Source organism: Pristiophorus japonicus, unplaced genomic scaffold (genome assembly GCF_044704955.1).
Source record: "Pristiophorus japonicus isolate sPriJap1 unplaced genomic scaffold, sPriJap1.hap1 HAP1_SCAFFOLD_2314, whole genome shotgun sequence".
In the NCBI taxonomy this organism is placed as follows: Eukaryota; Metazoa; Chordata; class Chondrichthyes; family Pristiophoridae; genus Pristiophorus; species Pristiophorus japonicus.
Window position 1 is genome coordinate 1 of NW_027252031.1, and position 16,463 is coordinate 16,463.

The 16,463-nt window shown below is 57.5% G+C and overlaps 1 protein-coding gene across 1 annotated transcript; it reads left to right on the forward strand.

The window, feature by feature from the left end:
* The first annotated feature begins 7,140 nt into the window (after positions 1 to 7,140).
* LOC139245703 (motile sperm domain-containing protein 1-like) lies at positions 7,141 to 15,127 on the forward strand. Its single transcript, XM_070871257.1, has 5 exons — positions 7,141 to 7,751; positions 10,268 to 10,343; positions 11,155 to 11,372; positions 12,621 to 12,779; positions 14,647 to 15,127. Exons 1-5 carry the CDS (start codon positions 7,547 to 7,549, stop codon positions 14,676 to 14,678), a joined length of 690 nt encoding a protein of 229 aa, XP_070727358.1. The 5' UTR covers positions 7,141 to 7,546; the 3' UTR covers positions 14,679 to 15,127.
* The last annotated feature ends 1,336 nt before the right edge of the window (positions 15,128 to 16,463 follow it).

The following is a 16,463-nucleotide window of genomic DNA, read 5'->3' on the forward strand; positions in this document are numbered from 1 at the left end:
AGAGAGTGTGAGGGCGGGAGGAGAGAGTGTGAGGGCGGGAGGAGAGAGTGTGAGGGCGGGAGGAGAGAGTGTGAGGGCGGGAGGAGAGAGTGTGAGGGCGGGAGGAGAGAGTGTGAGGGCGGGAGGAGAGAGTGTGAGGGCGGGAGGAGAGAGTGTGAGGGCGGGAGGAGAGAGTGTGAGGGCGGGAGGAGAGAGTGTGAGGGCGGGAGGAGAGAGTGTGAGGGCGGGAGGAGAGAGTGTGAGGGCGGGAGGAGAGAGTGTGAGGGCGGGAGGAGAGAGTGTGAGGGCGGGAGGAGAGAGTGTGAGGGCGGGAGGAGAGAGTGTGAGGGCGGGAGGAGAGAGTGTGAGGGCGGGAGGAGAGAGTGTGAGGGCGGGAGGAGAGAGTGTGAGGGCGGGAGGAGAGAGTGTGAGGGCGGGAGGAGAGAGTGTGAGGGCGGGAGGAGAGAGTGTGAGGGCGGGAGGAGAGAGTGTGAGGGCGGGAGGAGAGAGTGTGAGGGCGGGAGGAGAGAGTGTGAGGGCGGGAGGAGAGAGTGTGAGGGCGGGAGGAGAGAGTGTGAGGGCGGGAGGAGAGAGTGTGAGGGCGGGAGGAGAGAGTGTGAGGGCGGGAGGAGAGAGTGTGAGGGCGGGAGGAGAGAGTGTGAGGGCGGGAGGAGAGAGTGTGAGGGCGGGAGGAGAGAGTGTGAGGGCGGGAGGAGAGAGTGTGAGGGCGGGAGGAGAGAGTGTGAGGGCGGGAGGAGAGAGTGTGAGGGCGGGAGGAGAGAGTGTGAGGGCGGGAGGAGAGAGTGTGAGGGCGGGAGGAGAGAGTGTGAGGGCGGGAGGAGAGAGTGTGAGGGCGGGAGGAGAGAGTGTGAGGGCGGGAGGAGAGAGTGTGAGGGCGGGAGGAGAGAGTGTGAGGGCGGGAGGAGAGAGAGTGAGGGGGGGAGAGAGAGAGTGAGGGGGGAGAGAGAGAGTGAGGGGGGAGAGAGAGAGTGAGGGGGGAGAGAGAGAGTGAGGGGGGAGAGAGAGAGTGAGGGGGGAGAGAGAGAGAGTGAGGGGGGAGAGAGAGTGAGTGAGGGGGAGAGGAGAGAGAGTGAGTGAGGGGGAGAGGAGAGAGAGAGAGAGAGAGAGTGAGTGAGGGGGAGAGGAGAGAGAGAGAGAGTGAGAGGGGGGTGGAGAGAGTGAGTGAGAATGAGGGGGAGGAGAGAGTGAGTGAGAGTGAGGGGGGGTTGCAGAGTGTGAGGGGGGGGTTGCAGAGTGTGAGGGGGGGGGTTGCAGAGTGTGAGGGGGGGGGAAAGAGAGTGTGAGGGCGGGGGGGGAGAGAGTGTGAGGGCGGGGGGGGAGAGAGTGTGAGGGCGGGTGGGGAGAGAGTGTGAGGGCGGGGGGAGAGAGTGTGAGGGCGGGGGGAGAGAGTGTGAGGGCGGGGGGAGAGAGTGTGAGGGCGGGGGGAGAGAGTGTGAGGGCGGGGGGAGAGAGTGTGAGGGCGGGGGGAGAGAGTGTGAGGGCGGGGGGGAGAGAGTGTGAGGGCGGGGGGGGAGAGAGTGTGAGGTTGTGAGGTGGAGAGAGAGAGTGTGAGGTTGTGAGGTGGAGAGAGAGAGTGTGAGGTTGTGAGGTGGAGAGAGAGAGTGTGAGGTTGTGAGGTGGAGAGAGAGAGTGTGAGGTTGTGAGGTGGAGAGAGAGAGTGTGAGGTTGTGAGGTGGAGAGAGAGAGTGTGAGGTTGTGAGGTGGAGAGAGAGAGTGTGAGGTTGTGAGGTGGAGAGAGAGAGTGTGAGGTTGTGAGGTGGAGAGATGGAGAGAGAGAGTGTGAGGTTGTGAGGTGGAGAGAGAGAGTGTGAGGTTGTGAGGTGGAGAGAGAGAGTGTGAGGTTGTGAGGTGGAGAGAGAGAGTGAGAGAGAGAGAAAGAGAGAGTGAGTGAGTGAGGGGGGAGAGAGAGAGAGGGGATAGTGAGATAGACGGGAGAGTGAGGGGGGGGCAGAGAGAGAGAGCGTGAGGGGGGAGAGAGAGAGAGAGAGAGAGAGAGAGAGAGAGAGAGAGAGAGAAAAGAGAGAGTGAGGGGGCAGAGAGAGAGAGAGAGAGAGAGAGAGTGAGTGAGTGAGGGGTGAGAGGGGAGAGAGAGAGAGAGAGAAAGGAGATTAACATGGGGTCACAGATCAGTGATCAGGAGCATGAGCCCTCCCTAACTTGGGAGGGGTGGTTCACAGATCAAGAATCAGGAGCATTTGCCCTCCTTAAAGCCAAGGAAGAGGCATATAATTTGGCCAGAAAAAGCAACAAGCCTGAGGACTGGGAGAAATTTAGAATTCAACAGAGGAAGTCTAAGGGTTTAATTAAGAGGGGGAAATAGAGTATGAGAGGAAGCTTGCAGGGAACATGAAAACTGACTGCAAATGCTTCTATAAATATGTGAAGAGAAAAAGATTAGTGAAGACAAATGTAGGTCCCTTGCATTTGGATTCAGGTGAATTTATAATGGGGATCAAAGAAATGTCAGACCAATTGAGCAAATACTTCGGTTCTGTCTTCACAAAGGATGACACAAATAATCTTCCGATTGTATAGGGGACGGTAGGTCTAGTGAGAAGGAGGAACTGAAGGATATCCTTATTAGGCGGGAAATTGATGGGATTGAAGGCCGATAAATCCCCAGGGCCTGATATTCTGCATCCCAGAGTACTTAAGGAAGTGGCCCTAGAAATAGTGGATGCATTGGTGATCATTTTCCAACAGTCTATTGACTCTGGATCAGTTCCTATGGACTGGAGGGTAGCTAATGTAACACCACTTTTTAAAAAAGGAGGGAGGGAGAAAACGGGTAATTATAGACCAGTTAGCCTGACATCGGCGGTGGGGAAAATGTTGGAACCAATTATTAAGGATGAAATAGCAACGCATTTGGAAAGCAGTGACAGGATCGGTCCAAGTCAGTATGGATTTATGAAAGGGAAATCATGCTTAACAAATCTTCTGGAATTTTTTGAGGATGTAACTAGTAGAGTGGACAAGGGAGAACCCGTGGATGTGGTGTATTTGGACTTTCAGAAGGCTTTTGACAAGGTCCCACACAAGAGATTGGTGTGCAAAATCAAAGCACATGGTATTGGGGGTAATGTCCTGACGTGGATAGAGAACTGGTTGGCAGACAGGAAGCAGAGAGTCGGGATAAACGGGTCCTTTTCAGAATATCAGGCAGTGACTAGTGGGGTGCTGCAGGGCTCAGTGCTGGGACCCCAGCTCTTTACAATATACATTAACGATTTAGATGAAGAAATTGAGTGTAATATCTCCAAGTTTGCAGATGACACTAAACTCGGTGTAAGCTGTGAGGAGGATGCTAAGAGGCTGCAAGGGTGACTTGGACAGGTTAGGTGAGTGGGCAAATACATGGCAGATGCAGTATAATGAGGATAAATGTGAGGTTATCCATTTTGGGGGCAAAAACCCGAAGACAGAATATTATCTGAATGGCGGCAGACTAGAAAAAGGGGAGGTACAATAAGACCTGGGTGTCATGGTACATCAGTCACTGAAAGTGGGCACGCAGGTACATAACATACGAACATAAGAATTAGGAACAGGAGTAGGCCATCTAGCCCCTCGAGCCTGCTCCGCCATTCAACAAGATCATGGCTGATCTGGCCGTGGACTCAGCTCCACTTACCCGCCCGCTCCCCGTGACCCTTAATTCCCTTATTGGTTAAAAATCTATCTATCTGTGACTTGAATATATTCAATGAGCTAGCCTCAACTGCTTCCTTGGGCAGAGAATTCCACAGATTCACAACCCTCGGGGAGAAGAAATTCCTTCTCAACTCGGTTTTAAATTGGCTCCCCCGTATTTTGAGGCTGTGCCCCCTAGTTCTAGTCTTCCCGACCAGTGGAAACAACCTTTCTGCCTCTATCTTGTCTATCCCTTTCATTATTTTAAATGTTTCTATAAGATCACCCCTCATCCTTCTAAACTCCAACAAGTAAAGACCCAGTCTACTCAATCTATCATCATAAGGTAACCCCCTCATCTCCGGAATCAGCCTAGTGAATCGTCTCTGTACCCCCTCCAAAGCCAGTATATCCTTCCTTAAGTAAGGCGACCAAAACTGCACGCAGTACTCCAGGTGCGGCCTCACCAATACCCTATACAGTTGCAGAAGGACCTCCCTGCTTTTGTACTCCATCCCTCTCGCAATGAAGGCCAACATTCCATTCGCCTTCCTGATTACCTGCTGCACCTGCAAACTAACTTTTTGGGATTCATGCACAAGGACCAAAAAGAGTTTCATGCACAAGGACCCCCAGGACCGCAGCATGTTGTAATTTCTCCCCATTCAAATAATATTCCCTTTTACTGTTTCTTTTCCCAAGGTGGATGACCTCACACTTTCCGACATTGTATTCCATCTGCCAAACCTTAGCCCATTCGCTAAACCTATCTAAATCTCTTTGCAGCCTTTACAGCAGGCGGTGAAGAAGGCAAATGGTATGTTGGCCTTCATAGCTAGGGGATTTGAGTATAGGAGCAGGGAGGTCTTACTGCAGTTGTACAGGGCCTTAGTGAGGCCTCACCTGGAATATTGTGTTCAGTTTTGGTCTAATCTGAGGAAGGACGTTCTTGCTATTGAGGGAGTGCAGCGAAGGTTTACCAAACTGATTCCTGGGATGGCAGGACTGTCATATGAGGAGAGACTGGATCGACTGGGCCTTTATTCACTGGAGTTTAGAAGGATGAGAGGGGATCTCATAGAAACGAATAAGATTCTGACGGGATTGGACAGGTTAGATGCGGGAAGAATGTTCCCGATGTTGGGGAAGTCCAGAACCAGGGGACATAGTCTTAGGATAAGGGGTAAGCCATTTAGGTCTGAGATGAGGAGAAACTTCTTCACTCAGTGAGTTGTTAACCTGTGGAATTCCCTGCCGCAGAGAGTTGTTGAAGCTAGTTCACTGGATATATTCAAGAGGGAGTTAGATGTGGCCCTTACGGCTAAGGGGATTAAGGGGTATGGAGAGAAAGCAGGCAAGGGATACTGAGGGAATGATCAGCCATGATCTTATTGAATGGCGGTGCAGGCTCAAAGGGCCGAATGGCCTACTCCACCTATTTTCTATGTTTCTTAACCCAGGGGGTCACAGGTCAGGGATCAGGAGCACGAGCCCTCCCTAACTCAGGGGGTCACAGATCAAGGATCATGAGCACTTGCCCTCCTTAACCCAGGGGTCACAGATCAAGGATCAGGAGCACTTGCCCTCCTTAACCCAGGGGTCACAGGTCAGGGATCAGAAGCACAAGCCCTCCCTAACCCAGATCCACAAACCCAGCACGGATCAGGGTTAGACCCCCAGCGCTTCCTGTGTGCCTCAGTACCACGGAGGATGGTGTACCTCCCCCTGAGTGTCAGGCGATGCTGGCCCCTGCGGAGTTAGTGGGGCCATCCCTCCAGCTCTCCCTAACATCGGTGCCCCGTGGAATGGCCTGGGATCACGTGTGAGCAGGATGGTCAAAAGTGGATAAATCCCCAGGCCCAGATGAAATGTATCCCAGGCTGTTAAGAGAAGCAAAAGAGGAAATAGCAGAGGCTCTGACCATCATTTTCCAATCCTCTCTGGCTACAGAGGACTGGAGGACTGCTAATGTGGTACCTTTGTTTAAAAAGGGAGAAAGGTATAGACCGAGTAATTAATTACAGGCCAGTCAGCTTAACCTCAGTGGTGGGGAAAATTATTTGAAAAATTCCTGAGGGACAGGATAAATCTTCATTTGGAAAGACACGGATTAATCAAGGAGTCAGCACAGATTTGTTAAGGGAAGGTTGTGTCTGATGAACTTGATTGAATTTTTTGAGGAGGTAACCAGGAAGGTCGATGAGGGCAGTGCGTATGATGTAGTGTATATGGACTTTAGCAAAGCTTTTGACAAGGTCTCAAATAGCAGATTGGTCAGGAATGTAAAAGCCCTTGGGATTCAGGGCAAAGTGGCAAGTTGGATCCAAAATGTCAGCTGTGACTCAGTGGGTAGCATTGTCAGAAGGTTGTAAGCTCAAGTCTCACTCTAGAGGCTTGAGCATAAATATCTAGGCTGACACTGCAGTGCAGTGCTGAGGGAGCCCCGCACTGTCGGAGGGGCAGTACTGAGGGAGCGCCGCACTGTCGGAGGGGCAGTACCGAGGGAGCGCCGCACTGTCGGAGGGGCAGTACCGAAGGAGCGCCGCACTGTCGGAGGGGCAGTACCGGGGGAGCGCCGCACTGTCGGAGGGGCAGTACTGAGGGAGCGCCGCACTGTCGGGGGGGCAGTACTGAGGGAGCGCCGCACTGTCGGGGGGGCAGTACTGAGGGAGCGCCGCACTGTCGGGGGGGGGCAGTACTGAGGGAGCGCCGCACTGTCGGAGGGGCAGTACTGAGGGAGTGCTGCACTGTTGGAGGGGCAGTACTGAGGGAGCGCTGCACTGTCGGAGGTGCCGTCTTTCGTATGAGACATTAAACCAAGGCCCCGTCTGCTCTCTCAGCTGGACGCAAAAGATCCCAGGGCACTATTTGGAAGAAGAGCAGGGGAGTTCTCCCCGATGTCCTGGGGCCAATATTTATCCCTCAATCAACATACCAAAGAAACAGATGATCTGGGTCATTATCACATTGCTGTGTGTGGGAGCTTGCTGTGCGCAAATTGGCTGCTGCGTTTTCCACATTACAACAGTGACTACACTCCACAAAGTGCTTCATTGGCTGTAAAGCGCTGAGACGTCCAGTGGTCGTGAAAGGCGCTATATAAACGCAAGTCTGTCTTTTTAAAATTGGCTCGGAGTCAGGAAGCTAAGGGTAATGGTTGATGTGTGTTTTTGTGACTGGAAGGCTGTATCCAGTGGGGTTCCACAGGGCTCAGTGCTGGGGCTCTTGCTTTTTGTGGTACATATCAATGATTAAGAAGTTTGCAGTGTGTAAATTTCTATGATATGGGGATCGGGCGGGGAAGTGGAGTTGAGGTGGAAGATCAGCCATGATCTCATTGAATGGCGGAGCAGGCTCGAGGGGCCGAATGGCCGACTCCTGCTCCTAATGCTGATGTTATGACTGGAGGGAGCCGAGGTGTGAGCAGGGTGGGTTTGTTTGTTCCTCGGGAATTCTCAGCATCGCTTCGAGTTTTTAAAATGTTTTAACATCTTCTCTTAAAGATTTTGATGGTGAGTGAATCCTCGGATCAAACCACCTGTTCTTGGATCTCCCCCAGAATCCCGGATCTCCTCCACATTTCCGGATCTCTCAATATTCCCAGTTCTTGCCCACATTCCCTTCTGGATCTCTCTTGACATTCCTGGAGACCCCGGATCTCCCCCACATTCCCTGGATCTCCCCGGATCTCCCCCACATTCCCCGGATCTCTCAACATTCCCCGGATCTCTCAACATTCCCCGGATCTCCCCCACATTCCCCGGACCTCCCCCACATTCCCCGGACCTCCCCCACATTCCCCGGTTCTTGCCCACATTCCCTGGATCCGCCGGTTTCCCCCAGGGTCGACCCCGTCGTCTGTTCGCAGATCGCCCGGAAGATGCGTTCCGAGATCCGGGACCAGGATTAGCAGATGCGACAGCGATCCCTACGCTCCGGGCGTCCGGGGCCCGAGCGGGAGAGACTGGGATGCATTGGCCCCCCCTCCGCCGTGTCCCAGGGGAGACTCCCGGTCTTCATCTTCCCCGGAGAACTGACCTTCCAGGCCGACGACCAGCGCAGTCACAAGCAGGTGTTAACTTTGTACAATCCCTACGGATTCACCCTGAGGTTCAAAGGTGAGCGGCGGTAACTGGGAGTCGCTGGGAGCTGGCGGGAGATAGTGCTGGGGCCCGGGAGCTTGCGATTTAACGCTGGAATGGGACCCTTCTCCCCCTACCTCCCTCCCTTCCCGCCCCGGGTACCTTCGCTGGGAAATACTGAGCGACTGTTGCACAGGACTAGGCGTGAGCCAATCGCAAATGGGCAGCAGTGGGAACAAAAGTAAACCACAATCCCGCGGGACATGCAGGAAGAACATGCGTTTCTCCAGCGGCGTTCGCCACTTCCGGACGTCCGTGTGCTTCACACGCAATGAATTACAATCATTGGTATAATGTGGGAAACGCAGCAGCCAATCTGCGCACAGCAAGCTCCCACAAACAGCAATGTGACAATGACCAGAACATCTGTTGGTTAAAGGATGAACATTGGCCCAGGACACCGCAGATATCTCCCCTTCTCTTCAGATAGTGGCCAAGGGATTTTTGCATCCACGTAATAGGGGCAGACGGGGCCTCGGTTTAATGTCTCATTCAAAAGACGGCACCTCCGACAGTGCGGCACTCCCTCAGTACTACCCCTCCGACAGTGCGGCGCTCCCTCAGTACCGCCCCTCGGAAAGTGCGGCGCTCCCTCAGTACCGCCCCTCCGACAGTGCGGAGATCCCTCAGTACCGCCCCTCCGACAGTGCGGAGATCCCTCAGCACTGCCCCTCCGACAGTGCGGAGATCCCTCAGTACCGCCCCTCCGATAGTGCGGCGCTTTCTCAGTACCGCCCCTCCGACAGTGCTGCGCTCCCTCAGTACTGCCCCTCCGACAGTGCGGCGCTCCCTCAGTACTGCCCCTCCGACAGTGCGGAGATCCCTCAGTACTGCCCCTCCGACAGTGCGGAGATCCCTCAGTACCGCCCCTCCGATAGTGCGGCGCTTTCTCAGTACCGCCCCTCCGACAGTGCGGAGATCCCTCAGTACCGCCCCTCCGACAGTGCGGCGCTCCCTCAGTACTGCCCCTCCGACAGTGCGGAGATCCCTCAGTACTGCCCCTCCGACAGCGCGGGGATCCCTCAGTACTGCCCCTCCGACAGTGCGGCGCTCCCTCAGTACCGCACCTCCGACAGTGTGGTGCTCCCACAGTACTGCCCCTCCGACAGTGTGGCGCTCCCTCAGTACCGCCCCTCCGACAGTACTGCCCCTCCGACAGTGAGGCCCTCTCTCAGTACTGCCCCTCCAACAGTGCGGCGCTCCCTCAGTACCGCCCCTCCGACAGTGAGGCCCTCGCTCAGTACTGCCCCTCCGACAGTGCGGCGATCCCTCAGTACTGCCCCTCCGACAGCGCAGCGCTCCCTCAGTCCCGCCCCTCCGACAGTGCGGCGCTCCCTCAGTCCCGCCCCTCGGACAGTGCGGCGCTCCCTCAGTACCGCCCCTTCGACAGTGCGGAGATCCCTCAGTACCGCCCCTCCGACAGTGCGGAGATCCCTCAGCACTGCCCCTCCGACAGTGCGGAGATCCCTCAGTACCGCCCCTCCGATAGTGCGGCGCTTTCTCAGTACCGCCCCTCCGACAGTGCTGCGCTCCCTCAGTACTGCCCCTCCGACAGTGCGGCGCTCCCTCAGTACTGCCCCTCCGACAGTGCGGAGATCCCTCAGTACTGCCCCTCCGACAGTGCGGAGATCCCTCAGTACCGCCCCTCCGATAGTGCGGCGCTTTCTCAGTACCGCCCCTCCGACAGTGCGGAGATCCCTCAGTACTGCCCCTCCGACAGTGCGGCGCTCCCTCAGTACTGCCCCTCCGACAGTGCGGAGATCCCTCAGTACCGCCGCTCCGACAGTGCGGCGCTCCCTCAGTACTGCCCCTCCGACAGTGCGGAGATCCCTCAGTACTGCCCCTCCGACAGCGCGGAGATCCCTCAGTACTGCCCCTCCGACAGTGCAGCGCTCCCTCAGTACTGCCCCTCCGACAGTGAGGCGCTCCCTCAGTACTGCCCCTCCGACAGTGTGGCGCTCCCTCAGTACTGCCCCTCCGACAGTGCGGCGCTCCCTCAGTACTGCCCCTCCGACAGTGTGGCGCTCCCTCAGTACTGCCCCATTAACAGTGTGTCGCTCCCTCAGTACCGATTAAATCTCTGGAGCAGGACTTGAACCCACGACCCTCTGATTCTGAGGCGAGACGATGCCCTCTGAGCTATGGCTGACAGGGGACCGTGAGCTGATCCTCTAGTAACACCTGCTGTAGGGAGTGTCCCCCCCACACTGCCAAATCCTCATTAGGGAGGGGCCGGGGAGTAAGCGGTTGGGAGGGTGAGGGTTGGGGGTGAGGGGTCGGGTGTTGGGGGTGAGAGTGAGGGGTCGGGAGGGTGTGGGGTCAGAGGTGAGGGATCGGGAGGGTGTGGGGTCGGGAGGGTGAGGGGTCGGGAATGATGGGTCAGGGTGAGGGGTCGGGAGGGTGAGGGGTCGGGGATGATGGGTCAGGGTGAGGGGCCGGGGACAGACTTGTGCTGACCTGTGAGGGCTGCATCTCCTGTGTTTTCTCCCCAGTGCTGTGCATGAACCCTCACCGATACACGGTGCTGGAATCAGAAGGATGTGTCCGACCTCAGTCCTGCCTCGACATGTGAGTTTCCTCAACCCCCGTTTGTCACACTTCCTCTCCCCAAGGTGCTGACTGTCCACGTTCCAGACCCCTGGCCCCCCTCCACACTGGCTGTCATGTCCATGAGCAACCCCACACTCAGCCACTGTGCCTCAGTGCCCCCTCTGGGTGAGAGCCAGACAGTGTCGGGCCTCACAGTCACACCTTGTCCTCACACAAAGCACACCAGGCTCGCACCGGGAGTGTTTGATGGGACAGTGTAGAGGGAGCTTTACTCTGTATCTAACCCCCTGTACCTGCCCTGGGAGTGTTTGATGGGACAGTGTAGAGGGAGCTTTACTCTGTATCTAACCCCCTGTACCTGCCCTGGGAGTGTTTGATGGGACAGTGTAGAGGGAACTTTACTCTGTATCTAACCCCCTGTACCTGCCCCGGGAGTGTTTGATGGGACAGTGCAGAGGGAGCTTTACTCTGTATCTAACCCCCTGTACCTGCCCTGGGAGTGTTTGATGGGACAGTGTAGAGGGAGCTTTACTCTGTGTCTAACTCCCTGTACCTGCCCTGGGAGTGTTTGATGGGACAGAGTAGAGGAAGCTTTACTCTGTATCTAACCCCGTGCTGTACCTGCCCTGGGAGTGTTTGATGGGACAGTGTAGAGGGAGCTTTACTCTGTATCTAACCCCGTGCTGTACCTGCCCTGGGAGTGTTTGATGGGACAGTGTAGAGGGGGCTTTACTCTGTATCTAACCCCCTGTACCTGCCCCGGGAGTGTTTGATGGGGACAGTGAGCTTTTGATGTTGCCCATAATGAACGGAGCCACTTTATTCCCAGTGTTGTTCGACACAAGGATATCGGGAAGTGCCAGTTTGGGATTGCGGACTGGTTGCGGGTGGAGGTGTGTGAAGATGGTGGTGGGAAGGCCTCGGGGAGGAAGAATATATCGGCGGTGGTTTTCCCGACCAAGCGATCGAGGTCACCGGGCGTGGCCAGAGACCGTCCGACCGGCAACACCGACGCGGCGCACCCCCGGTCTGTGCCTGTGTGCAGAGGTATGTTGGCAGGGGTCAGAGGGCGCTGCCTCCCCCCGGCATGTCGAGGCTGGTTTCTGGCTGAACGGCATATTTTCTCACGTTAATTCCTCCCCCTCACTCCCTCCCTATCTCTGTAATACCCTCCACACCCCTCCCTATCTCTGTAACCTCCTCCAGCCCCTACACCCCTCCCTATCTCTGTAACCTCCTCCAGCCCCTACACCCCTCCCTATCTCTGTAATCCCCTCCACACCCCTCCCTATCTCTGTAACCCCCTCCAGCCCCTACACCCCTCCCTATCTCTGTAACCCCCTCCAGCCCCTTCACCCCTCCCTATCTCTGTAACCTCCTCCAGCCCCTACACCCCTCCACATCCCTCCCTATCTCTGTAATCCCCTACCTATCTCTGTAACCTCCTCCAGCCCCGACATCCCTCCTTATCTCTGTAATCCCCTCCACACCCCTCCCTATCTCTGTAACCTCCTCCAGCCCCGACATCCCTCCCTACCTCTAACCTCCTCCAACCCTATAACCCCCCCTCCACCCTCAGAGATCTCTGCGCTCTTCCAATTCTGGCCTCTTGCCCATCCCCCGATTTCCATCGGTGGCCATGCCTTCTGTTGCTTGGGCCCCAAGCTCTGGAACTCCCTCCCTAAACCTCTCCGCCTCTCTCCCCTCCAAGACGCTCCATAAAATCTCCCTTTCTACAAGCTTTTGGTCGCCTGTCCCGAATATCTCCTTCTGTGGCTCGGTGTCTCGCTCCCTGTGAAGCGCCTCGCTCCCAATGTTTCCCCACCGGTCCCGCAGTGAACTCAAGGAGCCATGCACTTTGACCGCCAATTAGAGGGAAAATTGTTTGGGCCGTTTCATGTTTAAAGGCGCTATATAAAATCAAGTTATTGTTGGTGGGGCCATTGGACTGTGAGTGACACCGGCTGCGACTCCAGACAGTGAGTGTCAGTCAGCTCCTCGACCATGTATGGCATCACTACCTTTACCCACGGGCAATCCCGGGGTCCGTGCTTGCCTGTCGGTCAAGGACACCAATCATATTGAAAGGTGGTGCAGGCTCGAAGGGCCGAATGGCCTACTCCTGCACCTATTTTCTATGTTCTATGACCTGACCCAGACCAAACTGGATGACAGATTCTGCGCACGCTGCGTGACTCTCTCTGGCAGATTTATATACATTGGTTTTCCCTCCTTTCACCTGCACGCTTCCCTCTTCTTTCCCTCTTCTTCCCCCCCACCCCGCCGCCCCCCCAGACCGACAGATTCCGCTGGCACTCGTCACTCTGTGTATCCTGCTGGGAATCGCCTGTGTCATCCTCCTGACACTGCCGCAGGTGGGCCAGCCCAGCCGCCTAGTCCCCACCTACCTACACGTCACCATCACGCAGAAAGTGTCGGCCGCCTACGTGCTGGGTGAGTATTGGCTGCCCCGGGGGCGATTGGTGCAGAGATTGGTAATCCTAAACCAGGGCCATCCGCGGGCACTCCCACGCGTACGGTTCCCAACCGTGCGACCCAAATCAGCTCAGCGTGCGGGGGAATCGCAGACACAGACCCCCGTGTCCCGTCACCGTGCGGGGAATCGCAGACACAGACCCGTGTCCCGTCACCATGCGAGGGAATCGCAGACACAGACCCGTGTCCCGTCACCGTGCGGGGGAATCGCAGACGCAGACACAGACCCCCGTCCCGTCACCATGCGAGGGAATCGCAGACACAGACCCGTCTCCCGTCACCATGCGGGGAATCGCAGACACAGACCCGTGTCCCATCACCGTGCGGGGGAATCGCAGACACAGACCCGTGTCCCATCACCGTGCGGGGAATCGCAGACACAGACCCGTGTCCCGTCACCGTGCGGGGGAATCACAGACACAGACCCCCGTCCCGTCACCGGGCGGGGGAATCACAGACACAGACCCGTGTCCCGTCACCGTGCGGGGGAATCACAGACACAGACCCCCGTCCCGTCACCGTGCGGGGAATCGCAGACACAGACCCGTGTCCCGTCACCGTGCGGGGGAGTCACAGACACAGACCCCCGTCCTGTCACCGTGCGGGGGAGTCACAGACACAGACCCCCGTCCCGTCACCGTGCGGGGGAATCGCAGACACAGACCCGTGTCCCGTCACCGTGCGGGGGAATCACAGACACAGACCCCCGTCCCGTCACCGTGCGGGGGAATCACAGACACAGACCCGTGTCCCGTCACCGTGCGGGGGAATCACAGACACAGACCCCCGTCCCGTCACCGTGCGGGGGAATCACAGACACAGACCCGTGTCCCATCACCGTGCGGGGAATCGCAGACACAGACCCGTGTCCCATCACCGTGCGGGGGAATCACAGACACAGACCCCCGTCCCGTCACCGTGCGGGGGAGTCACAGACACAGACCCCCGTCCCGTCACCGTGCGGGGGAATCACAGACACAGACCCCCGTCCCGTCACCGGGCGGGGGAATCACAGACACAGACCCCCGTCCTGTCACCGTGCGGGGGAATCACAGACACAGACCCGTGTCCCGTCACCGTGCGGGGGAATCACAGACACAGACCCCCGTCCCGTCACCGTGCGGGGGAGTCACAGACACAGACCCCCGTCCCGTCACCGTGCGGGGAAATCACAGACACAGACCCGTGTCCCGTCACCGTGCGGGGGAATCACAGACACAGACCCGTGTCCCGTCACCGTGCGGGGGAATCACAGACACAGACCCCCGTCCCGTCACCGTGCGGGGGAATCACAGACACAGACCCGTGTCCCGTCACCGTGCGGGGGAATCACAGACACAGACCCGTGTCCCGTCACCGTGCGGGGGAATCACAGACACAGACCCCCGTCCCGTCACCGTGCGGGGGAATCACAGACACAGACCCGTGTCCCGTCACCGTGCGGGGGAATCACAGACACAGACCCCCGTCCCGTCACCGTGCGGGGGAATCACAGACACAGACCCCCGTCCCGTCACCGTGCGGGGGAATCACAGACACAGACCCCCGTCCCGTCACCGTGCGGGGGAATCACAGACACAGACCCGTGTCCCATCACCGTGCGGGGGAATCACAGACACAGACCCCCATCCCGTCACCGTGCGGGGGAATCACAGACACAGACCCCCGTCCCGTCACCGTGCGGGGGAATCACAGACACAGACCCCCGTCCCGTTAGCTGCCCGTGCAGTGGCTCCAGGAGTGAGCGATGGGCTGTAACTGTGGCCTTTGAGGTGATGATTGTGGCAGAGGGCGTGAACTCTAAGAGTTTGTGTTTCTACAACAGGTCTGGTGACAATGGTGCTGCTCCAGGGATAAGACACAGGACAGAACACCCAGGAGGATTCGCTCCCATCAGGACTGGGACTGGGAAGCGGGAAAGGGGTGGGTGAGTGTGCTCACAGTGGGAGGGGGAGAGCGTCGAGACATCCCGGACCTGACCCCCCCAGACAGCGCACCCGTGACCCCAGATCGCACCCCAGGAGCCCGCTCTGCCCCTTGTGACCCCGGACCCAACGCAGACTGTGACCCCGCTCTGCGCCCCGTGATCCCAGACCGTGCCCCTTGTGACCCCAGACATTGCCCCGTGACCCCGGACGCCCCACCGTGACTCGTCGTGGTGTGACCCCCCCCCGCGATCACGTTGTGCCAACAAGGCCTGGGGTCGGAGGGCAAGCCGGGTCTCTCCGTACCGTTACGAACGGGCGGAGTTTGGGAGGTTTGTTTCTGGTGGCTGTGACTCTACTCCCTCGGGGAAATAAATCAACAAAGGATTTTTTTTAAACAAGTACTACTTGGATTTTTTTCGTCACAGGAAAAACTTCCCTCTGGGTCAGAGGTCACGGGCAATGGTGGGGGAGGGGGGCAGATGGGATGGTGTTCCCAATATGCCAGGCCAATGGCTGGAGGCCACCGAGGGGGGGGTTCAGTTACACACGGCCTCTTTGAACAACACGTGGCTCAGAAGTTCAAATTCCAGGCCGACACTCCCAGTGCAGTACTGAGGGAGCGCCGCACTGTCGGAGGGGCAGTGCTGAGGGAGCGCCGCACTGTCGGAGGGGCAGTGCTGAGGGAGCGCCGCACTGTCGGAGGGGCAATGCTGAGGGAGCGCCGCACTGTCGGAGGGGCGGTACTGAGGGAGCGCCGCACTGTCGGAGGGGCGGTACTGAGGGAGCGCCGCACTGTCGGAGGGGCGGTACTGAGGGAGCGCCGCACTGTCGGAGGGGCGGTACTGAGGGAGCGCCGCACTGTCGGAGGGGCGGTACTGAGGGAGCGCCGCACTGTCGGAGGGGCGGTACTGAGGGAGCGACGCACTGTCGGAGGGGCAGTACTGAGGGAGCGCCGCACTGTCGGAGGGGCGGTGCTGAGGGAATGCTGTAGGGAACAAAAAATAAATCCAGAGTCAGTTTTTTGCTTTTAGGCTCCGGTTCCATTTTAATGAACACCTCTTGCTGATCCGTCGCTCACGGAGTCTGCACACACCAGACCCGGTCAGTCGGTTAGCTTCCCCCCGCCGCCCTCAAACACTCCCTCCGTCCACACGGACACAACACGGCCACACCATGGCCGCTCGCGCACACAACCCACACTCCGCCCGCTAGAAATTGTACAACATTCAGTCGCGGAACACACACAGAGAGGTGCTCGACACTCAGCCGAAAAGGTCACATCGTGAAGAAAAAGTTACATTTAAAACCAAAATCAGCATGCAGAGGTTTTTTTAATTAAATGTGGAGAGCAAGTGAGGTATCGATGAAGTTCAGGCCCCGGGGAAGGCCTGTCCTGGGCCCCATGACCCCAGGTTCCACCTCCTCCAGGCCTCTATTTTAAACATTGGGAGCCATGCAGTCACTCTTTCAGCTGGGCTGGTGCAGGGATCCCAAGCAGCAGCATCCAGTTCTCTCTCAACTCGTACCCTCACTCGTACCTCGGCCCTCCCTCCTCTCTCGCACATTCGCCTCTGCCCTCAACCCTTCGCCCTCACCTTCCCGCTCAATCCTTCCTCGTACGTTTGCTCCTCCGCCCTTCACCCTACCCTCGCCCCTCACATCCTTCCTCTGCCCTGGATCCTTACCCCTCACCTGCCCTCGACTCTGCTCTCCC

Coding starts and splice junctions, on each gene's coding strand:
- LOC139245703 (XM_070871257.1), top strand. CDS start 7,547: ATGCGACAGCGATCCCTACGCTCCGGGCGTCCGGGGCCCGAGCGGGAG. Junction 7,752..10,267: donor ATTCACCCTGAGGTTCAAAG/GTGAGCGGCGGT, acceptor TTTTCTCCCCAG/TGCTGTGCATGAACCCTCAC. Junction 10,344..11,154: donor CCTCAGTCCTGCCTCGACAT/GTGAGTTTCCTC, acceptor CTTTATTCCCAG/TGTTGTTCGACACAAGGATA.